At 51.2% G+C, this 21245-nt stretch overlaps 8 protein-coding genes across 8 annotated transcripts; 3 read left to right on the top strand and 5 right to left on the bottom strand.

The window, feature by feature from the left end:
* Nucleotides 1-99: 99 nt before the first annotated feature.
* On the bottom strand, nt 100-1404 carry wos2 (Hsp90 cochaperone SBA1). The gene is made up of 4 exons (XM_025632796.1): nt 1289-1404; nt 777-1102; nt 545-715; nt 100-488 (listed from the first exon to the last, which is right to left on the bottom strand). Exons 1-4 carry the CDS (start codon nt 1314-1316, stop codon nt 420-422), a joined length of 594 nt encoding a protein of 197 aa, XP_025485938.1. The 5' UTR covers nt 1317-1404; the 3' UTR covers nt 100-419.
* Nucleotides 1405-1701: 297 nt separating this feature from the next.
* On the top strand, nt 1702-3205 carry BO82DRAFT_359797 (ESCRT-III subunit protein VPS24). Its single transcript, XM_025636653.1, has 2 exons — nt 1702-2065; nt 2127-3205. The coding sequence occupies exons 1-2, from the start codon at nt 2018-2020 to the stop codon at nt 2763-2765; spliced, it is 687 nt and encodes a 228-aa protein (XP_025485937.1). The 5' UTR covers nt 1702-2017; the 3' UTR covers nt 2766-3205.
* Nucleotides 3206-3694: 489 nt separating this feature from the next.
* BO82DRAFT_298014 (putative mRNA export factor Mlo3) lies at nt 3695-4004 on the top strand (the record flags this gene model as incomplete). Its single annotated transcript, XM_025631971.1, has 2 exons — nt 3695-3910; nt 3966-4004. 2 exons carry the CDS (start codon nt 3695-3697, stop codon nt 4002-4004), a joined length of 255 nt encoding a protein of 84 aa, XP_025485936.1.
* Nucleotides 4005-5119: 1115 nt separating this feature from the next.
* Nucleotides 5120-6023, top strand: BO82DRAFT_359794 (putative RNA annealing protein Yra1; the record flags this gene model as incomplete). Its single annotated transcript, XM_025636652.1, has 4 exons — nt 5120-5180; nt 5244-5314; nt 5372-5643; nt 5699-6023. Coding segments are annotated over exons 1-3 (349 nt in total), but the record flags the coding sequence as incomplete, so codon positions are not given.
* optD (small oligopeptide transporter, OPT family) lies at nt 6009-8979 on the bottom strand. Its single transcript, XM_025636651.1, has 3 exons — nt 8676-8979; nt 6762-8609; nt 6009-6636 (listed from the first exon to the last, which is right to left on the bottom strand). The coding sequence occupies exons 1-3, from the start codon at nt 8842-8844 to the stop codon at nt 6341-6343; spliced, it is 2313 nt and encodes a 770-aa protein (XP_025485934.1). The 5' UTR covers nt 8845-8979; the 3' UTR covers nt 6009-6340.
* An 847-nt stretch (nt 8980-9826) lies between these two features.
* BO82DRAFT_297963 (uncharacterized protein) lies at nt 9827-10987 on the bottom strand (the record flags this gene model as incomplete). The annotated part of the gene is made up of 1 exon (XM_025631969.1): nt 9827-10987. The coding sequence occupies one exon, from the start codon at nt 10985-10987 to the stop codon at nt 9827-9829; it is 1161 nt and encodes a 386-aa protein (XP_025485933.1).
* A 367-nt stretch (nt 10988-11354) lies between these two features.
* On the bottom strand, nt 11355-13993 carry BO82DRAFT_348695 (cysteine--tRNA ligase). The gene is made up of 2 exons (XM_025633845.1): nt 13641-13993; nt 11355-13582 (listed from the first exon to the last, which is right to left on the bottom strand). The coding sequence occupies exons 1-2, from the start codon at nt 13929-13931 to the stop codon at nt 11474-11476; spliced, it is 2400 nt and encodes a 799-aa protein (XP_025485932.1). The 5' UTR covers nt 13932-13993; the 3' UTR covers nt 11355-11473.
* Nucleotides 13994-15260: 1267 nt separating this feature from the next.
* BO82DRAFT_387821 (NAD(P)-binding protein) lies at nt 15261-16179 on the bottom strand (the record flags this gene model as incomplete). Its single annotated transcript, XM_025638341.1, has 2 exons — nt 16035-16179; nt 15261-15979 (listed from the first exon to the last, which is right to left on the bottom strand). Exons 1-2 carry the CDS (start codon nt 16066-16068, stop codon nt 15261-15263), a joined length of 753 nt encoding a protein of 250 aa, XP_025485931.1. The 5' UTR covers nt 16069-16179.
* Nucleotides 16180-21245: the final 5066 nt, after the last annotated feature.

Genomic DNA, 21245 nt, shown 5'->3' with positions numbered 1-21245 from the left:
ACGGTCGCAAAGCCACACATCGACGAGGGGCACTATGGCGCTATTGACATCATCGAAGAAAAAAAAAATAAGCATGCTGTAGGGCTACTCGGGGAAATTACGGAGGGGAAGGTTTTCCTATTAGAAAAAGCGTCGTTGGCTATTTCGTCATCTCATACCACTGAAGGAAAAATAATGAACTATTCGCTTCCTTTCCAACTTGTCCTTCTCGTCTTTGCCTCTCTGGCAGGCCGATAAAGCTAGCTAAACCTGTCGTTCGACTTTGTGCCAATTAGTCACACTATGAGTCGATCAAAACATTATACGATAAACCGAGCGTGATGGGCTCAATGATGCTGATTGTGATAAGTGCTCTCGTTTATGCCTCCGTTCTCCACATCCGTAAGTCGCAATGCGCGTCCCGCGAGTACTTCTCGCATTTAAGCAACCTCCTGGATCTTGGCATCCTTGTTATCGCCGGCCTCCTCGAGTTCGGGCATCTCCTCATCCTAGTGGGTGTGTTAGCAGCTACATAGAAGGTCGAGAAGGGTGATGTTCAGCATACCTCATCTTCGCCCTCGCCTGCATCAGCCTCAGCGCCGCCGAGACCGGAAAGGCCACCAAGCTTGGAGAAATCAATGTTGCCAAGGCCACCGTCCATGCCTCCATCCATACCATTGAAGCCGCTAGCATAGTCGTCTTCGGGGGCCTCATCCTGCTCGTCCTCGTCGACCCACTAGCTCCAAGTCAGCCTTGACAGTTTCCCCATCAGTGAAGTACAAATAGTATCACAGTACCTTATCAAAGTCAGTCTTGAGAAAGTGAACCTTCTGGGTCGTCTTCAGCAGACGGGGCCAGTATTCCTCCTTGAGCTCCTTCTTGCGCAACACCAACTCGACCTCACGGTCACTGTGGTTCACCTTCGAGTTATCAGGGTCGATCTCGGCGTAAAGGTCGAGAGAGACTTGGTATTTTACGCCCTTCTTAGACTCTCCGGAGAAAGTGACATTGGTGGGGGTGATGCTAAGGCTAGCGGCGTCGCGAGCGACATCCGAAGCCTTGATGCTCACGTAAAGGTAGTTGCGCTCGGCCTCAGTGGTCGAGGAGCGCTGAGCCCATGTAACTGGAAAGAGATAGTCAGTATATCATTACTGCGAGATAGAGAGCTAGCGAGGAAATTGAAGTGTGTTGGGTTGATCTCGAGTCAAGCTTAAGCTGGGGCGATTTACGACAACCGGCCACCGTGCGAGTCACGAAAACCAAGAGCGGGGAAGGTAGGAATGAGGGACGGAGCACAAGAAACACACACCTTCGGGGTGAACCTGAGGAAGAGACATTATGAAAAATGGGGAGATAAGAGATATGCAAGATTGAAATGTAGAGAAAGATGGATCGGATTGGGAAAGTCGAGAAGAGTGAGTAAGGGAAAGGTGGATTCGTCTAGGTAGCAGAGCAGAGCAGAGCAGCAGGTGAAATCCAGCCCGCTTGCCTCTAAGCTGACGATCGGCTCAATATGGTGCTAGAAAGTACTGGAACTCTCCCGCCCGCAGGGAGTTTGTTGGGTTTGCAACCTTTTCCGGGGCTCCTAGGGACGAACCTTTTATGGCCTGAGGCATACAATGCATCTATCTCGGCGACGTCACCGCATTTGGGGATGACTCAGCCGAATCTCGCCTGTCTCCTCAGCAAGCCCGGCCTTGACTGAGGCAGTGCCAGGCACCCCAATAGCGATGCGAACGACAACAATATTCGACCCGACAAAAATAACTTTGTAGGATTCTGTTGTGGCTTTTGGCGGTGACCCTCTCTATGAATTAATTTTTGTCTTTCTTTCCTGCAGCCTGACTCGGGGAGACTCGCAAAGATCTCCCTCCTATACCCCGCCCTGCTGCCAAGGTCTCCGGATAAGCCTTCGAGTGCCTCCTGATAAAACGCCTGTTCCACTCTTACTCGACCCAGAAGCCTCCGCCATCAACATACACCTGCAGTACATCTCCACGAGGCTCACTCAGTTGCGGTAACCCTGAGCATATTCAAGATGGAGACCCTCAAGGCTGTCTTCTTCGGCCCCGATCCTCAAGCACAGGTATTGTCACATGCAGGCGTCCAAACTGGCTATCCAACCTGACCCATGTTTTCAATTATAGATGAGGAAATGCAACCAGCTCATCCGTGCGAATACCCGTCAATTAGACCGTGACATCTCCCAACTCAAGACCCTGGAAAGCAAAACACGACAGCACATCGTAAGTGCATCTCGACGAGCCCAACGCAACCCCTCCCAGGCGAAGCAGGCCAATATGGAAGCCAAGACCTTTGCGCGAGAACTTGTTCGGATTCGAAAGCAGTCAACCCGGCTACACACTAGCCGGGCTCAGCTGCAGAGCGTCCACATGCAGGTCAATGAGGCATTTTCAGTGCGCAAGATTCAAGGGAGTCTGAAGAAGTCGACGGGAATCATGAAGGATGTCAATACTCTCGTCCGTATGCCTGAACTGACGGCCACAATGCAACAATTGTCAACCGAACTGGTACGCGCGGGGATTATTGAGGAAATGGTGGATGATGCGATCCCAAATAATGAATTGCTCGAAGACGAGGAGGACGAAGCGGAGGAGGAAGTGGACAAAGTCTTGCAGGAGATTCTCCAGGGCAAACTGTCCCAGGTGGAGGGTGTGAGGCCCGAACAGCCTTTGGAAGAAGCTCCGGAGCCCGAGGACGAGCTCGAGGACCAAGAGGCGACCCTTGCACAAATGAGAGGAAGACTGGAAGCCCTGAAGAGCTGAAGAGACAATGCGAAATTACTCATCATGGGTTACGATGGCTTAATGCATGCGCCTGCTCGTTCTTTCTCGTTCTTTCTCTTCTTTACATACCTTCAATTGGTCTTAGATGGCGTTCGATTGGACAGGGCGCCCAGGCGTTCATTTCTTGATTTCTGCTTTGTTCATTGTGATATTGGGCAGGCCGCGGCTTCTGGAGTTTCGACTACATTGCGTTGTCTTACTATACCGCGCAACACTATGATTCGATTGAGTGACCATGTGTGTTGTATACAAATGTTATGAGATTATCCATTTGCATTAGCATTGGGCCGTTGCTTCTTTCATCCTGGTGTTTGGGCAGCAGTGAGTAGGTTTGGCATAATCAGAGTCTGAACATAATTCGAGTGCTTTTTCATCCGTGGTATTGAGTCTATCTGTTGACTGATAGATAGTGAATGAAATCCTTCAGCCTCAGAATACTGTAGATAATTACATTCCAACGAAGCCTTAATTCTACCTTGAATGAGTGTCGACGGGTGGGAAGCTGGAACTGAACAGGCTGTGGTGGAAATGTCGCAACAATCCCCAATGCGGGTAGCTCGAAAGACCTGATCGGGACTAGGGTGACTCAGCCTCCTCCCCTCCGCCCTTGCTTATCTTCTCCATTCATCCGCCTGTGTTTCCCTTTCTTCATCCATCACTTCTATCCTCTTCATCAACCCGCATCATCGCGTCCACTTCTGCGTGGTGTAAACTCATCTACAGTCAATTCTCACCGCCAATTTATACTGTTCCAGCTCGTCTTCCAGCTTCTGGACAAACTTCACTCAGAACAATCGCCTTCGCTTCCTCAAAGTCGCGAAACTCAAGTGGCGTAACATCCGCGACTTGCGAAAGCTATCCATCGATCTCTCATCTTTTGTTCGACAAATACTTCATCAGCTACAATCATGTCTGGCAAGCTGGACAAGTCTCTCGACGAGATTCTCGTCAGCCGCCGCCAGGGTGCTCGCCGTCGCGACCGCCGTTCGGCCCCTAAGGCCGCCGCCGCTTCTGTTCCAGTCGGTGGAGTCAAGAAGACCACCAAGACTGCTAAGCCTACCGGCAAGGTTGCTCAAAATGGACACCCTGTCTCGCGTGAAAGTAAAATCATGGTCAGCGGCTTGGTATGTTAGATTCAAAATCTCTTGCAGGAAGCGGAAAGCTAACGTTCCCCTCCAGCCTGCCGATGTGAACGAGGCCAATATCAAGGTATGTTGATCGAAAGGCCTTTGCCTTGGGTTTCTATCGCCATGTTTCTTTTCCGAAACCTTCGATGCGCAACGGCTTCTCTCGCGTTTCGATCCTTGCCACCGTCATGCATATATCATCGTCGTGGACTGTGGATATTAGCACGGGCAGCAGTCTCCTTTGACGCTTTTGGCGCAGATAACTTCCTTCGCGCTTCGAGAGCCTATCAAAGTCGAGCTCTGCCCTAGTCTTGCAAATGGCGCATCCAATCCAGAGCGTAGCTCTCAGTGTCCCGCCTGGATTGTCGAAGCCGCAGACAGTGCTATAGATTATCCTTCGAAGCATGCCTTGATTTTCTTTCCTCGCTTGGTCAAGCTCGAGTGAAACCTCCAGTTAGGATTCTCAGGCATCAGCGAGCGCATTGGCATGCCAGCAGAACATCCAACACATCGCTTCAAGAGCGGGTTGTGGTCGAGCGTCATATCATACCACATGTTTATCGAGCGATGCTATCGTGTTTAGCTGGGGCACGATACATTCTTCTTTGGACATTGTGCGAGTATTTATGGCTTGCATTTCTTGGACTGGGGTATTCCGGAGGGCATCTGGGGGATCCTGAGTACACGTTTGCCGCCTTTCTGGGATCTCGCAAATCGGGTGGGGGTAAATGTGGGACATGCATGCTGGATGGATTATCCTATCAACCTTTTGAGGAACCTCTATTAGGCATCTGATGACATTATATTCTGTGAGGTTAAACTGAGTGGAAGGGCATGCTGGCCAGGGTTACGATGTTGTTTGGAGATTCTACGGTGGACGAGCGAACGGCTGCTTACAGCGCCGTACTCGGGTAGAGATGCGGAAGACCTATCCATGCTGACAACTAACTGCCGCTATGTGCTCGCTGATGCTTCTTGATGTCGATGTCGCTTCTGAGGCCGTTATTATGCGTCTTTCGAACTGTGTTCATGCCGATGCTTTCGTGGTTCTGCAAATGAACTTCTTGATTCGATATACTAATCTGATTTCCTGGTGCTATAGGAATACTTCACAAAGTCTGCAGGTCCCGTGAAGCGAGTTATGCTCACCTACAACCAGAATGGTACTAGCCGCGGAATCGCATCCATCGTCTTCAGCAAGCCCGATACAGCTGCGAAGGCTGCCAAGGATTTGAATGGCCTTCTAGTCGATGGGAGACCCATGAAGGTCAGTCTTGTTGTCGCTCACCGTTATCTTCCAGCTCAAGCTCTAGGCACTGACACATATCAGATCGAGGTTGTCGTTGATGCCTCCCACGCGCCCGATGTCGCTGCTCCCAAGTCCCTTGGTGAGCGTGTCGCGTAAGTAGCCATTCTTTCTGGTCGTTTTTTATGGTGACTAAGTATCAATGTGTGCAGTCAAACCAAGCCCAAGCCCAAGCCTGCTACTGCCAACAAGGCCGCTACTAACGCCCAGGGACGTGGTCGCCGTGGTGCGCGTAAGAACGGCCGCACTCCCAACCGCCCCAAGCCTAAGACTGTCGAGGAGCTTGATGCCGAGATGGTTGACTACTTCGCTACCACCGATAACACCGGCCCTGCTGAGGGTAGCGCTCAGACGAACGGAGCCCCTCAGCAGCAACAGGCTGCCGCCGTTGGTGAGGACCTTGGCATGGCTGAGATCTCTGTAAGTTCCTTTTTTCCTCGGCTCCTGCACAACCATCGACTAATCACAACGTCTTCTAGTAAATGATCCACGATACACCTTCATCCGTGAACACAATGTGAAGTTGTCGTCCAATGCCTTCGCCACCTGGCCACACTCTTTGCGCACTCGGGGTCTGCCGGTTGGATTCGAGTTGAATTCCCCTTAACACTTTTATCCCTTTCCTCTTTTGTTTCTCCTTCTGCCTTTCGGACTATGTTGCTCGCGGTTTGCTTTTTTTTGCCTCCACTCGCCTCCACTTCCCTCTCATCTTTGTCCTTGTTTTTATTTTCACTTTTTTTTCACTACGTTTAGGGATTTTCGGTGGTGGGAAGATCGGGGTCTGTTATCTGTATCTAATAAAGAAACTTGTGGTCACAATGCATCTCCTCGCAAGTTCTCACTCTCACGCTCTAGAATCGTCGTGCGGGCAGTTTCCTTGGTATCTTCAGCATCCCTGTACTGTACAATAGTACCTGTCTTGTATCGCGAAGTTTCACTGCGAAGGTCCTCATCAGAAATAAACCTTAACGAATGGAACAAGGTCCACGGAACTACCAAGATCAATAGATATATATATATTATGTACTTGAACACAGAGAAACCCACGTAACCTGTACTATACACAGGCTAATCATCTCACGACCCCCACCCACGTCTTGTACAAGCATCCGCGGCAAATCTCAGCTCCAAGTCCCATTCGCGGGCCCGAAATACCCAGCGGCCGGCATCTCCTTCCACGGGACCCCGTCCCCGTCGGCCGTGTTGAGGTAGACAGTATTGCCCCACCAGTCGGGGAAGACGGCGCCCGGGTAGGAGATGCAGAAGAAGATGACGATGCCGCTGAGGGCGAGGCCGGTGTCCAGCGCCGCGGCGAGGATGTAGTTGTACTTGGTCCACCAGGCGAAGAAGCGGCGTTTGATGAGGTGGTTGAAGATGAAGTTGACGAGGGCCCAGCTGGAGTAGTTGATTCCGGTCGCTGTGGGGGTGGGACAAGGATGGGTCAGTATAAGAGAAGAAAGGAGAGGCTGTGGGGAAAGGAGGGGAGGTGCTCAGTGGACAACGTGGGGCTTGGGGGATTGGGGAGGAAGGGGGGACACTAACCTGGTGGGACGTTGTAGGTGCCCACGAAAATGAGGGGCCAGTTGACCAGCTTCCAGAAGCGGTTGCGGGTGTATTTATACAAAACGTATGTTACCAGCGGGGCGATTGCTCCGATCCAGAAGAAATGCAGCAACGACGAATAGATCTTGCCGACGGAGTAGAGACGACGCGGGCCGACGAGACCCCAGATCACCGAGGAAGAGTAGACGGTGCGGCCGTTGGGGCAGGTGAATCCGTCCGCTTGGTCGGAGGAACAGATATCCTTGATGTTGCCGAGCATCCAGATGGTGACGCCTGCTTGTGTCAAGGCCCCAAGGATGGTGGCCAGCCCTTGGGCCATGAAGAGAGTTCGCGGCGGGATTTTCAGATAGTGGCCCAGTTTCATGTCCATGGCGAAGTAGACGCCTTGACCTACCACGTCGGTGCTCAGGATCTTGAACAGCATGTTGGCAAGGGGCTTGCCCTCGAACATGTAGCCGCCAACAAACTCGGCCAGGACATTCAACTGATTGGCGTCCACGTTCGTGATGCCCTGTATGATGCCGCAGGGAATCATGTAGATTGCTGGGACGATCAGAGCAAGAAACACGCCATATACGGGGAGCTTGGTATGGTAGACTTCAACCACGACTATCGAGATAGCAGTGATCACCGCGATGATGGCTGCATACCAGTACCAAGGGGTGTTCTTGTAATTCTTCATCAGGCGAGCGTGGATGTCCAGCTTGTTCTTTCCTTTGAGGGCAGCCCAGATCTCCTTGCTATGCCAGACTCCGATGTGAGTCAGGACTGCGGTGATGGATGCAAATGACAGTCCGTAGACAAAGGCATACGTGGCTGGGAGATATGGAGGAGAATAGTTCTTGTATGCGTCAACATCTAGGGTGTTTTGCGAGCTGATAACGCGAGTGGTGTTATATTCGGCACCCGTTCTGTCGTAGACGTCGGCTGTCATGAGAGGAAGGTAAGCTGTATACCAAGTGTTAGAGTAGTAGATGCCCGGCACAACAATCCAAAAGAAGACCGCAAATCCAGCAAACACATTGATTGCTGCCCAGGCTGGCGAAAGCAGAGGGTTGGTGTTATACGCGACCTGGCTCCAGTCGAAGGTGATAGGGCTCAGTCCCAGGCCAGTTTGCATGCCGAACAGCTGGTTCACAATCTTGTTGCGCGGTGCGATCCAGCACACCCAGGTGAAGTATGAGAGAGCAGTGAACATGAGTCCTGGGAAGAAATACCATACGAAGCCAGCTGCGGTGACATACAGGAAGAACCGGAGACGGGAGATCTTCCAGCCATTGGCGACGCTGTTTGCACGCGAATGAAGCGTTTCGAGCATCGCGCAATTCGATAGAACTTGTGGCCACACGATCCTCGCTGGCTCAACTAGCCATGGAGCGGCGAGCCCAGCCACCCCGAATCCCAGGAGCTGTGCGCAGAGGACGACCAGGACCGAGAAGCCAGCTGACAGACCAAAATTGTAGAACTGGGAGCTAGAAGCCTGAATAATGTTTGTAGAGTCCGCACTCCCATAGCCGAACGAGACATTGCTCATGATCACGATCAGTGCATGCTCCTTGATGTTGAACTGGCGGTCTGGATTGAGAGAGAAGCTGCCCAAGGGTCCCAGACTTATAGTCCACATAGGCAAGACTTTCGCCAGGAAGACACCACAGGGATACGCCAGCAGCTCTGCCACCAAGGATACGATATGTACCGACGGATAACGTAGCGAGAAAAATTGGTTGATGCCAGAGCCCACCATTGTGAAGATGAAGCCAAGGAGCCACATTCGGAATGTGCTGACGGGCATACTTGGGTCGTCTGTCTCAGGTACAACAGCGCGCACTGTTTGAAACTCATGTTAGATATCACCTAACTTGACATCTGATGTCGTGGCCATTCATCACGAACCCTCGGGGAAAGGTGAGTGTTCCGACTCATAGTCGTAGACTTCCTTGTCTACCAAGTCATCCTCCTTTGCATGCAATTCATCAAGGCGCCCTTGCTCTACCTCAAGGTCGGCGGTGCTGTAAGGTGACTTGGAGGATTTCTCAATCTCAATCAGGTCCTCGGATGCCATCTTGGGGGACGAACGGCTGTGACCAGCACTTGGTGATGGGGAAGGGAAGACGAGGGAGAGAAGCAGTCATGGCAGGGCCACAAACAAGATTGGGCGGTCTTTAAGAGACTTCAACCATAGTCGCCTTAGTCTGCTTCTTATCGCCACATCTGCTGACACTTTCTAGTCGACTAGTGTCTGGCCCAGGGTGTAACCGACCGATAGGCATGGGTGTAGTCTATCTGGTGCAGATAACAGCCGTGCTAGCCCTATGCTAAGAGATAGGGGTGGCGGCGATGGGCTGATTGGCGGTTTTGAGCATTGCATAATGAGAATTTTCAAGATAGTCTGAAAGTACTCGGGGAAATACATGAGAGTCAAAGTTATACACCGTGCTAACCATCACTGTGGTGACATGAAAGAGGAAACGAATTGTCGACATGTCACTTCGAGTAGGCAGAAAGGAAGAAGTGCGGTCTGATAACAAAACGCGGGGGAAAGTCTCAATTGGGTAAGAACGCGGGACACACAGCAGATGCACAGAGAGATAACTTAGACACACACGTAATCACTACTTCTCTTAGCTCTAACAGAAAATAAAAAAAGCATCCTACATCAACTACAGTCTGGTAGCCCCAAGGAAAGAGATACAATCCGATTTGAATCATCATGATGAATATCGTGCAAGACAATCCACCTTCCCTCGAGCAGCTGTGACCTCAAGCTACCAGTGTCTCTAATTCAGGTCTCTTGTTGACAAATAAAACCTCTCTCGGTCACGAGTCACTCTAGGACTATAGCAGCAATCACTGAGCCGCTTGAGCTGACAGCTGCTGCGGAGGCTGGATCTGATAGCGTGTCAGAAGAGAGTAGAGAGCATTATGCACAGGGAGACCCGAGTAGGCAAGACGAATACGGCCATGGCGGCCTCGTACGTCCTTGATGTCATCGCGGACCCAATGGGTCGGATATCTCTGTATGCAGTTAGTCAAATGTTCTTCTTTCAATGAGAATAGACGCGGAGAATGGCATTACGTACGCCGGTCGTGCTATCGGTAATCCAAAGCAAAATCAGCTCCTTCAAGGCCGGAAACTCGTGCATCAAACTCTCCAGGGCCGTCTCCCAGAGCCCAGTCTCAAAGCGAACAACCCTCAACTCCAGAATGCGCAGAGAGTTCCTGGTGGCGAGAAGAAAGTTCTGCAGGTCCTGGCCCGAGATGACCACCACGCCCGACAGTTTGAGCACCTCCAGCTCCATGTTACTACCCTCTTGTCCCAGTAGTTGGAACAAGGCTGCGACTCCTTCGCCTCCACCACAGCCCAATTCCAGCTTCTTCAGATTGGGCGCCTGGTCGATGAGCTCGTGCACAAAGTCAGCCACAAGAACGTCTTTCACCTGCGCAAGTAAGCATAACTCGGTGAGGGTGGACCAGCATAGGCTGAAGCGGGCAACCTGAAAGGTGTGGGGGCAGAACCTTCTGGGGTCGATGATCCCTGCCGTGTGTTTGTCCCAGTCCGAGTAGGAGCAGCTGAAAGACTCGACGGGTCTTGCCATGCACGGGATGAGATGCAGCACGAGCGTCACTGCATCACTGGGGCTGAGACAGTCGGTCCAGGGACCCGAATCGGGCTGATTGGACAACGAGATGTGGAACGATTGGCAATCCGGGAACTTCTTCAAGACAGCCCTCAATTTCAGGAATCCGTCCGAAGAACGGAGGAAGTTGAGGTACTCATTCTCCAAGATGTCACGATACCAAATGAAGCCGTAGCCTAAAACGTCCCCAGTAGCGCTGCCGATGGATATCTTCTTGACATGCTGGTTCAAGCGACAGGTATTGGCGAGTTCATCCATGGCGAGCAGACTTAACTTTGATAGATCTGTGTGTAGTGTGTGAAGACCGATCCGTCCGAATTGGTATTTGGCTGCGCGTTCGAGGGTCGAGCATGTCAAGCGCAACGCGCACAAAGCGGGTTTATCCAGGAACGAAGCAATTAAATCCATCAGTTCCGTGGGAAACTCGTCAAGCTGATGCCTCTGTTTATGTTCAGACGCATTTCGAACTCCAAGATCTTGGTTTCGGGCAACTAATAGAGAGTCATGAGCCACCACGTATATCTTCTTCAAGCGGACTGGCTTACCCTTGGCCACAAAAGGCAACATGATCTTGGGAAGCCGCATGATGAGGTCTTTGAAGGCTCTGCTCTCCTTTCATGCCCACTGATAGGAATTCGCTCTGATTACTACCTTTGTCAGTGAGATGGTTGTAGAGGTAATATTGATAGCAGTGATGAAAGAGATGAGAAGCAACGTGCATCAAAGACCTTTCAGGTGTTCTCAGGCTTGCTTTTAGGAGCCGCTAGGTGTGACTTCGATAAGCTGTTGTTAGGATGTTAGACAGTGACGTGGAGAAGAGAAGAATCATATCAAGGTTGACAATCTAGGGGAGACCTACCTTCTCAATATGGGAGTGTGGTACACACAGCTTAGTGAATAAAGACGTTACGTGGAGCCGCCTCAAGGTAATTTCGATCACTTCACACCCCAAGGATGGTTAATATCTAATTCACTGTGGGAGATGTATGAAAATCAAAAATTCAGTCCCGCTGAAAAACTGCATCAAAATTTCTTGACCTATGTGCTACTCTATCATTTGCCCTGCTGGCTTGCAAGCCACGCTTCGTGGGCCTTCTTCTGACGCTCCCAGTCTTTCCTCAACTTCTTGCCCCGGCTCTTTGCGAGAGGTTCGCCAGCAGCATCCTTGGTCGGCATACCCTCTTCATCCCAAGCGCTGAACTCGCTAGTCTTGAACATCTCGAGGTGACTGAGCTTTCCCTTCTCAAGCTTTTCCTGAGCAAGGCGTTCCTTCTTCTCCTTTTCTTGCTGCTTCTGCAAAGCCTTGCGTGCCTGCTCTTCACGGGCCTGCAGCAGATCCTTGGTGACAGGGCGGACGAGAGCTGGCTTGTTCTCACGGTCCTCAAGGTAAATACCGAGATTGAAAAGGTCCACATCACGCAAACGGTCACAGAGGGAAAGAATCTCCTTCGAAGAGCTCTTCGAATCCTCAAAGCTCAACGATGCGAGCTGGGAGCTGAAAGACTCCAGGGCCTGGGAGTATGGCTTGGCGGCTTCGGTCGTGTCTGCATTTTTTACTGCTGCAGCACCGATGATCTCCTTGACCTTGTCTAATGTGATCTGGTTGCCGGACATGGCAGCCTGGCGCAAAGAGTCACGCATGGCGGAAAGCGGGTACAAGTACTGCTTCGCAACCTCAGGGACGTCGGTACCCTCCCAGCCGATGTCACACTTGTCCACCGGGGTAGCCCCGTTCAAACCGAAAATGGTCACAATCCGTGTCACCCACTTGGCAGTGGATTCGATGGCCTGGGGCTCCAGAGTCTCAATGTCAAGCGAATTGAAAGTGGTAATCAGTTCAGAAATAGCAGCCATGACTCTGGGGGTATCAAAGGAATCGCAAAAGTGTTCATCGACCTTGTCTTGGGTGGACTTGAGGGCCTGTGTCAATGTTTCGGTCGCTGCCGCATCGGTGGCGGAAGTCTGGTATGTGGAAGGATCCTTGACTTTAACAAAGAAGTTGTTGACCTTCTCTTCCCATGAAGAGGCGCTCTTGACCAGCTCATCTGTAATCTCGACTCCGTCGCGCCAGCCACCCAGCAGGAAAACGATTCTCAGACTGCGAGCAGTGTAATCACCTCGCTTGAGCGCGTCACTGATAGTGGTGAAGTTCTTCAAGGACTTGGACATCTTAGAGCCTGCAATGGAAAGGTGGCCCATGTGCAGGAAGTAGTTGACCCACTGATGCTTGTGCTCGTGCCAATAGGCTTCACTCTGCGCAAGCTCGTTATCGTGGTGGGGGAAAGCAAGGTCAATACCACCCGAGTGGATATCAATCTGGCTTCCCAAGCAGCTCGATGCCATAGCAGAGCACTCAATGTGCCACCCGGGTCTTCCTTGACCCCACTTGCTGGACCAACTAGGCTCGCCAGGTCGAGACGATTTCCAGAGAGCGAAATCGTCGGGCGACTTCTTCTCGGTTGCCCGAGACAGGGCACCCTCGCCGTCTCTCTGCAGAGGTTGATTGTTTCGGTTCCACGGCTCCAGTCGGGCATAGTGGTTGCCGGCTTCTTCGAACGCTTTGATGTCGAAGTAAACAGACCCGTCCGAAGCCACATACCCAAACTTATTCGCAACAATCTTCTCGACAAAGTCCGCAATCTGTGGGCCATACTCGGTGACTCTCGTGATCTCATCGGGATCAAGAACGTTCAGATCTCTCATATCGCGCATAAAGTGGTCTTCGTATTTCTTCGTGAGCTTCGTGAAGATTTCGTACGCATCGCCGGGAATCGTGGATCCTTGAGTGACATCAAGGTAGTAGCAGAATACATCCTGTGTGGCATCATAGAAAGCCTGGCTCGAGGTCTCGGGCTTCTTTGCGGCACCGGCGATGGCTGAAGATGATGCCGTCGCAGTCTTAACGTGCATTTTGATCTTGGTCTCCGCATCGCCTGGCTTCTTATCTGCCTCCAACGAGCCGCCCTTGAGAACCACTCCATAAACATTGTCGACCTCCGCGGTAAAATCTTCAGGCTTTGTCTCGGAATTGATCAGAGGGAGGTTCTTCTTGATGTAGGCGCTGTATGCCGATCGGGCAGTCTCGAGGACTTCGGGGGTGATATTCGGATGTTCCGTGATGTACTTGTTGAACAAATGCTGTTGTCTACCGCGAAGGATGATCTGTGGCCATCAGTCACGCCCATCCTTCAAGCATCCTTCCTAACACGGTGGCTCATACCTTGTCGTCGACATCGGTGATATTCATAACAAATTGCACATCATAGTGGAAGTAGTCCTTGAGGATACGTCGTAGAATATCGGTGCTGACATAGTTTCGAGCGTGGCCGAGGTGCGCATCGTCGTAAACAGTTGGGCCGCAAGCATACCACTTGACCTTGCGTCCTTCGGGATCCAAGGGCACAAAAGGAGTCTTGGATCTGGTCAAAGAGTTCCATACTTTGAGAGAAGGGAGGCGGGCGTCAGGGCGCGCGGGCGGCTGCTGCCACGGGGGTTGTTGGCGACTTTCCATCCTGAACGACCGACTGAAACGCCGTAAGAAGAACTGCGGATTGACGACGAGGGGTATTCGTGATGGTGGCATAATATAATTGCTAGAAGATTTTAGCACCTCGCTGGATTATGCGCTCCAAACTCTCTCACCGCCGACCACCCCGCTCTGCGCTAGTTCCAATCGGGCAGATTGACTCATCAAGGCACGCCTGCCTAAAAGAGTAATATACATGTGATCCCGTCCGGCCTGTGAATCTGTCATCACCATCGGCTCACTCACCCACACACGCACTCACGCCCTATCCAAGGATACAATCATCAATGACTCAAAGCATTCCTCTAGAGCGAGTCAGCTCATATGCAAAACAGAGATACGGGACATTGTCACCTTTGTGCCACCCAGTTTGAATGACTACAAAGCCACCACCAATCACACTCATCCATGAAGGAATGAATCCAGTACTCATGAATGAGGCTGTGAGCAACAGACATCGACTCGAACATGGATTACTCCCAAGAACAGCTCAGCGGACTAACAAGTCATAGTTATACTGAAGGTTCATCTGAATCAGTTCGGACGTCGCAAACAGCTAGGTCGGTCGACGAGACGAGTTCCGTTCTTTGAACACAATCTGTGTCACGCTCGACTCACAGGAAACAGTGCTCATTGTCTGTCAGACATGTATGGCTGCGGACGCGGATGGATGCACGGAAGCCAGCCGGCAATGCGTTGGTCATAACGTGGGCACCAATGATTTCTACATGTCTAAGACATGCTTGCGTCCTTATGGGGACGCTATCTTAGCATTGCTCTGACATGCAGTGGCAATCTCCGATATCTTTAGTTATTCGCCATTTAAATGGATTTCAGCCTCAGCAGCTACCGGTCGAGCGGTGATACTGGAAGTGCCTCATGCCTCATGCCTCATGCCTCATGCCTCATGCCTCATGCCTCATGCCTCTTTCCCTTTTCTGCACATTACTGTTTTGCGTCTATTGGCAATCGATGCCTGGTTCTTGAACCACAGCATTTCATCCGCGGTCTGTCGGCGCAATCATCAGGTTCCTTAAAGGGTGGGTCTTAAGCTTGTCTCAGATATGGGGGCCACCCTTGTTACCATTGTAGCACAACGCTCTAGAGGATGACTCACGCCCTTAGAACAGAAGGATGCGGCTCTGTGTACTCTACGAGACGAACCATCATTTGGATGAAAGCCTCAAATCAATTTCCAAGGAATACTACCTTAGTGGACACTTGCCTGCGAAATTCGGCAAAGCCTGACGGCCAGATAACAATAGGTATATACAGACTCGATACGCACCGCACTACCTCTTCATCCTCCCCCACTCAGAAAGGCGAGACTCCGTAAGCCCCCAGCACCTTCCCTACATTAGCATCTCTCTCTCCCTTGACCACCAGGGCCACTCTCTGACCTCCGTCTGATGGCTCCGCAGCATTTCTCTTCCGTAAAGACTCGGGATCGCCGGTCAAATTCGTGGCACACAATCCTGGGTCGGCTCCAAACACTTTGAATCCCTCAGCCTTCAGCCGTGCCCAGTACAAGACCATCATCATATTCAATGCAGCCTTGCTCGAGCGATATTCAATTCCTCGCGGGTTATAGTATGGTGACTCGGGATCAGCAGCATGGGTGATTGACCCCGTGCTTGAACTGACAAAGATGAGTCGCTTCTCGGACGACCGTCGCAGCAGATCCAGAAAGGCCTCCGTGGTGCTCAGCGCTCCGACTAGATTCACGTCCAAGACCTTCCGGTAGGCATCGCGGGACGGTGGTTCATCCAGGATCGCGATACCAGCGTTATTGATCAGGATATCCAGTCGGCCGTACTCCTTTTGAACGTACGCGGCGGCCTCATCAACGGATCTGTCGTCCGTCACATCGATCTGAATGGCGGACACGGTTCCCTTGATTTCGGGGAAGGTGCGGAGAGCTTGAGCGGCTTCTTCGCCTTTAGCTGGATCGCGAGAGCCTAAAAGGATGTGGTAGTCATGACTTGAGAGAAGAAGGTCTTTGGCCGTCTCAAAACCGACCCCTTGGTTTGCACCTAGATTTGCGCTGAGACAGGAGTACAGGTTCGTTGAAGGTCAAACTTGCCATACCTGTGATCAGGACCAGCTTGGATGCAGTGGCCATGCTCGCATGAACTGAGGATCAATGTCGTTTCTTGCTGTCTTGCGTTTGATAAGAGGTAGTATTCAAAAGGTTCATATAGATGGGTGTTCGCCGGGTATAGTAATATTAAAGTCCGTTGGTATGACATCCTGGATCTTTCCCCTGCTATCTCCGTCTAAGTCCGCTTGACTCCTGGTGCGACACACATCTTATAAATTAAGCTAATGCACAAGGATACACTATTCAGATCTGCTGGAGATATAAGATTGCTTGTCAAATGCAAGCACTAGAGTCAAGCTACTAGCAGCGGTACACTTATCAAGGAGTTCTCAGCGACGACCGTACCTTCATGGCCATACTATCTGTTAACTTGGAAGCAAGTGACTAATGAGAGCTCAAACTCGGACTATCACACACATCCCATTCAACATCTGCCGCATCCCTGCTCAAGGTGAGCGCAGGCAGTGTTTAATCGCGTGGCAGACCTATCTTAGGCTTTACTCTACAGCCTTCAGTATACCATCTCCAAGGAACGATCCGTCACCGATCTAAACATCCAAATATGACGTATAGACCTACCAAACCGTGCACAAGGTAAGGTGTAGAATCCACCCCGAATGACCAGCATGCATATCGACACGTCCGAAGCATCTAGACCATGGCCGCTCTCTGTCCATGTACGCATTCAGCCATCAACCAAACGCACGCGAACCCTGGATACGCACAACATCGGCCATCACACCGCACCGAAACGTCAAGGGGCGGTCAAACTCAAGCCCTGCGAGCCCTGCGAACCCTGGCAACGCACAGCGGCAGCCTCACCCTGTAGCGTAGCGTAGCATCTAGCACTTCAGTATCTAGCATCTAGCATATCAGATGCACGCAACATCATCACTTTCCGTACAATAATGTGTCTACCTACCGCTAACGTAACTTTCTTCTCATACCTTACATTGCTTCGGGACTCCTTGCTGCAGCGATCTGTGCTTCGTTCCCAAGGTAGAGTAACTCAGGCGTAATCCCCCGCGATTCGTGTCTTGCGACCAAGATATATATAGATATAGTTCCCGGCCCTGATTTCCGTCACCATGAGACGGTGAGCTCGAGCAGCAGCAGCAGCAGCAGCAGCAGCAGCAGCTACTGCTGCTGATTATGCAGTGACCTAATCTCCCGAGCGATGTCGAGAAAAGCCAGGCCTCCCAAAGTCCAAGAAACAGGGAACTGCGAAACTGCGCAGATAGGGGCGCTACGAATCGAACCACAAAGCCAATAGATCAACCTACCTAGTCTATTGCGTACAGTACATGATACATGGACCTTCAATCTCAATTCGAGAAAGAAAAAGGGCACAGCTGACTTCCCGGGAGTTCCAGTTTAGCGTCAGGATTTCCCAAACAGGAAAGTAAATGCTTCTGCAGTGCAGTGGGAGTATGAGCATCTCGGGAAACCTGCCTTCCTCCAAATCCTGACAGCGGTCTAGACCCCACGAGCGACAGCATCTCAGTAAGGATGTGTAGAGTACGGCAGATACAAGCTTAATAATGCCTAGTTCTAGCAATAAATAAAGTAAGTCAGGCCACACGTTGTTCCCGTCTTTTAGGTTCACACAGTACGTACCGGTATTCCCCCTCCCTCCACACCGCAGGTTATTATTCAACTAAGTGGCACGCGTCACCGACATCCAAAATCACCATTCCTCTGTTGGTACTTTCACCGCCAGTTCCTCGAACGCCACACCGGATCAGCCAAAGAAAGTCAACCGCCGGCGCACAGGGAACGGACGAGAGAGGGGATTCCGGGGGTGCAACCGGTCGTGCCGAGTTCCCTTTCTTTATGTTCTTGAGTCTGAACTAATTTAACGTGGATGTTTATGCTATGGTGGGTGGGGTGGAAGGGTGGATGGAGGGGTGGGTAATTACCCGATAATGATGGCAGCTATCTATGAGGAGAACCTGATCTCCGACGGACAGCGGACTTCCTCGGTGGGGGACTCATCAAGAAAAATAAGAATTTACCGGAGAGAATCGCCGTAGAGCTTCTGGAAGCCATGTTTCGGAAAGCTGGTCGCTGAGTATAGTTATTGCCTGTTTGGTGGTGGTGTGTTTATCCGGATTAGCAGAGACCGGATATTGTCCGTTGCGGGAAATGCCGAGGTACGTGCTGCAGTGGTCCGGTTTCATTGGCGGGGAAATGAGGATTTCAGAAAGGTGATGGTGGCTGTTGTTAAGGTGTTAATTTTCTGGGTGGTTGATGCTCCTCCGTTCCGTTTCCGAAGGGTTTCGTCGCTGGATGTGATATTGCCGGTGGTTGCGATCGAGACTCGGCGTCTCTACATCCACTCACTACTCCCGGGTAAAGAAGCTTGGACAACGGTAGGTATGGGTACATCCCAACCAAGTTCAGAACCGTGCACCCCGACCAGATAACAACATATGCCATATGCTAACTACACGTGGTCGCCCGAGTAGCGGAGACAGCGGTTCTCCATAATACTTCTGATGTTCGGACATCCTGGCTCGCCAACTTGAGTCATCCTCCTCCAAAACCCCCTACTTGCCCCCTCCGCAATCAATCCTTCAGCCATCCCTCCGAGCCCCCATCCTCATTTCCCAATTCTTCCGTGCTAACCGACAGGTGATGAAAATGCGATGAATACCCGATCGAAAACCCATTTATCCCCGATCAAAGGATTCGGTACCAAGTCCGCCCTCCCACACCTATCGCAAAATAAATAAAATGTGCGTGGCTTGCTTACTCAATTTTGCTCATAGAATCCTTGGATCCTGTAGCCGGCAACCCGGTCCGGTTACTGCGTGGAATCATTCTCGAACGTTGTGTCAGCAACGTCTTCCCCCACGCCAGCGCGGGGGCTACAGCCACGAAACGTAGTCCCGATACGGTGCGGCAGCCCGGCTATTCATAATCATACTTCACCTAAGCTGAGGCCAGACAGGCAGGCAGATGGGGTGTTCTCCGTATATGTTGTACATCGTCTCGTATATGCCGGGGGGAAATGCTTGCTTTCGTGGCTTGGCAATCTGTTGCTGTTGTTGTTTCTGTCATCTTCATTCAATTCTATTATTGTTGCTTGGTGGGTTACATGCTTACTCTGGGGGTTGGGGCTTGGTGGTGGAATGAGGTTGCAGTGATGAGCCGCGCGGGGCGACTGTGGTCACTACCGTGTTCCCCGCTGCAGTTTCCTACGAGTATGTACATACCAAAACATACTTCCATTGCCAACTTACACGAGTGCTGTACTGCCTTCTACGCTTAGCAAGGAGAATGACCAGCCCTACCACCTAAACCAACCCACCCCCATCCTCAGACTACTCCGACAAGAGCCATCACCCCGTCCAACTTATCAATATCTAACCGAGTTACTATCCAACGCAAATAGACGAGGAAGTCAACTCTTGGGTCAAGTTGCCACCCCCTCCATCTCGGAAACGCCCACTCACTCACCCACACATCCGAAACTACAGTACAGTTGGAACATCCCGGCACCAACTACCGAACCCCAACACATGATTTGACACTCCCACTAGAGTAACTTATACTACACCACGTACATAATCAATAGAACCCGATCCTATACTCCACAAACTAAACAGTAGGCCCAGCAGACCCGGTCCCATTCTTCAGTGAAACAATGCTTATTCCGGACTCTAACCCACGGAAAAACTCCTTACCCTCGACGGGGCAAAATACTTCCATCAATCAGAATCGCGCGGAGCTCTCCCACTCTACCTCTGCCTCAAGCTACTAACGGTACGCAGTGCATTCAGTGAGCTTGTTTCTCGGTTAATAGCCTACTTCGCTACTCTACTTCGGAAATGCTAGATCGGGTCTAAAGTAGCTTGCAGACTACTGTACCTAGTCTTAGGTGGGCTCCGGGACTTGGTTCCATTTGCTGGGACAGGTGATTTTGCGGAGGGGTTGATTTGCGGAGTAGTTGCTGTGTGTATCCTAGTATCGGAGATGTTTCGGTGAGGGTCGGGGGTTGTTCTCTGCTTGTGGATATTGAGCAATCAATTGGGGTGAGGTGGGGGTGGGGGTGGCAGCGACTAGTTACCGATGGATTTGATTCGGAGGTTGTTGTTGTTGTTGGAATTTCGGATAAGGTGAGCAACGCGGGTTTCTTACTTAGTAATGATTGGGGAGCAGGTGAGGCTCTTAGGCTCTGATGTTGCATGCGCATGGAATTGCAGATGGGGCTCCCAGTCCAGTCCGGGGTGTTTGGTTGTGTTGGTGCCTCTGTAGGACAACAGGCTCACGCACTGCTTCACCCAGGACAGCACTAATCCGGTAATCATATAATCTGGGGTATTCAGTCAATTACCATAAAGATTGGTAATCACCTGCTGAGCAGTGTGTTCAACCGAGTTGACTGGGATATACCGGTATCAGTGAATAGGAGCATTAAGCCTTATTCATTCCCTCACTCACCTCTTCAACCACGTTACTCATAGACGACAGCCAGAGTCAACCCCTCCTCCCGTCGGCTGACACCTGCACTACCAATCCGCCTTCCGCACGAGTTACCAAAACAGGAGATCTCACCCCCGTCCACGGTAGTTGACTTATGACCCTACCGTGACAGTCACAGTTACGATTATATCATACCGTCCAATCGTCCAACCGTCCAACCGTCCAACCCGCCCATCCCCGGTTGTCGTCCGCATGGAGAAGGCGCTGTACGCAATAAGAAACAGCATTGTTCAGCTGCCGCACTTCCCTATTTCCCAATTCGGGTCTGGGGTTTGATTTCCACTGTGGCAAAGGTTTGGTGGGTGTTACACATAATCCTCGGCGATAGGTGTCTCGGGCTCAGCCGCTCCTCCGCCCCCGCGTCAGCTTTATCAACAGACGTCAACACACAACAGGGCGGGCTACTGCCTGAGCTACCAACATTCGGAGTAGCCGAGTGACTGGGTAACAGAGTACGACTTACGAGTATGTAGGAGCAGACACGAGATGCAAGTGCCATCGGTCTATTGAGTTCGGACAATGGATACATCGAGATAACTCTCCGTACTATGGACGAGTATGCAGTGTACTATAGTTATGCACTGCAAACCAACTGTGGCGGTGGCTAGTGGCGCTGAAGACAAGCTCAGCTTAGCTTTCCATCTTCGTAGATACATATAAATACCAGACGTACGGTATGTACAGTACTTCCTGCATAAGCACATACATAC

The sequence above is a fragment of the Aspergillus uvarum genome (genome assembly GCF_003184745.1).
Source record: "Aspergillus uvarum CBS 121591 unplaced genomic scaffold BO82scaffold_106, whole genome shotgun sequence".
NCBI lineage: Eukaryota > Fungi > Ascomycota > Eurotiomycetes > Eurotiales > Aspergillaceae > Aspergillus > Aspergillus uvarum.
The sequence above is the reverse complement of the archived record's forward strand: the minus strand, read 5'-3'. Positions and strand labels throughout refer to the sequence as shown.

Bases quoted from the DNA above. Each gene is read 5' to 3' on its own strand.
- wos2 (XM_025632796.1), bottom strand. From the start codon at position 1,316: ATGTCTCTTCCTCAGGTTCACCCCGAAG. The intron at 716-776 runs GTACTGTGATAC...ACTTGGAGCTAG, and splicing joins TCAAGACTGACTTTGATAAG to TGGGTCGACGAGGACGAGCA. The intron at 489-544 runs GTATGCTGAACA...CACACCCACTAG, and splicing joins CAGGCGAGGGCGAAGATGAG to GATGAGGAGATGCCCGAACT.
- BO82DRAFT_359797 (XM_025636653.1), top strand. From the start codon at position 2,018: ATGGAGACCCTCAAGGCTGTCTTCTTCGGCCCCGATCCTCAAGCACAG. The intron at 2,066-2,126 runs GTATTGTCACAT...TTTCAATTATAG, and splicing joins GCCCCGATCCTCAAGCACAG to ATGAGGAAATGCAACCAGCT.
- optD (XM_025636651.1), bottom strand. From the start codon at position 8,844: ATGGCATCCGAGGACCTGATTGAGATTGAGAAATCCTCCAAGTCACCT. The intron at 8,610-8,675 runs GTTCGTGATGAA...AGTTTCAAACAG, and splicing joins ACACTCACCTTTCCCCGAGG to TGCGCGCTGTTGTACCTGAG. The intron at 6,637-6,761 runs GTTAGTGTCCCC...CCACCCCCACAG, and splicing joins CACCTACAACGTCCCACCAG to CGACCGGAATCAACTACTCC.
- BO82DRAFT_348695 (XM_025633845.1), bottom strand. From the start codon at position 13,931: ATGGAAAGTCGCCAACAACCCCCGTGGCAGCAGCCGCCCGCGCGCCCT. The intron at 13,583-13,640 runs GTATGAGCCACC...TGATGGCCACAG, and splicing joins TCACCGATGTCGACGACAAG to ATCATCCTTCGCGGTAGACA.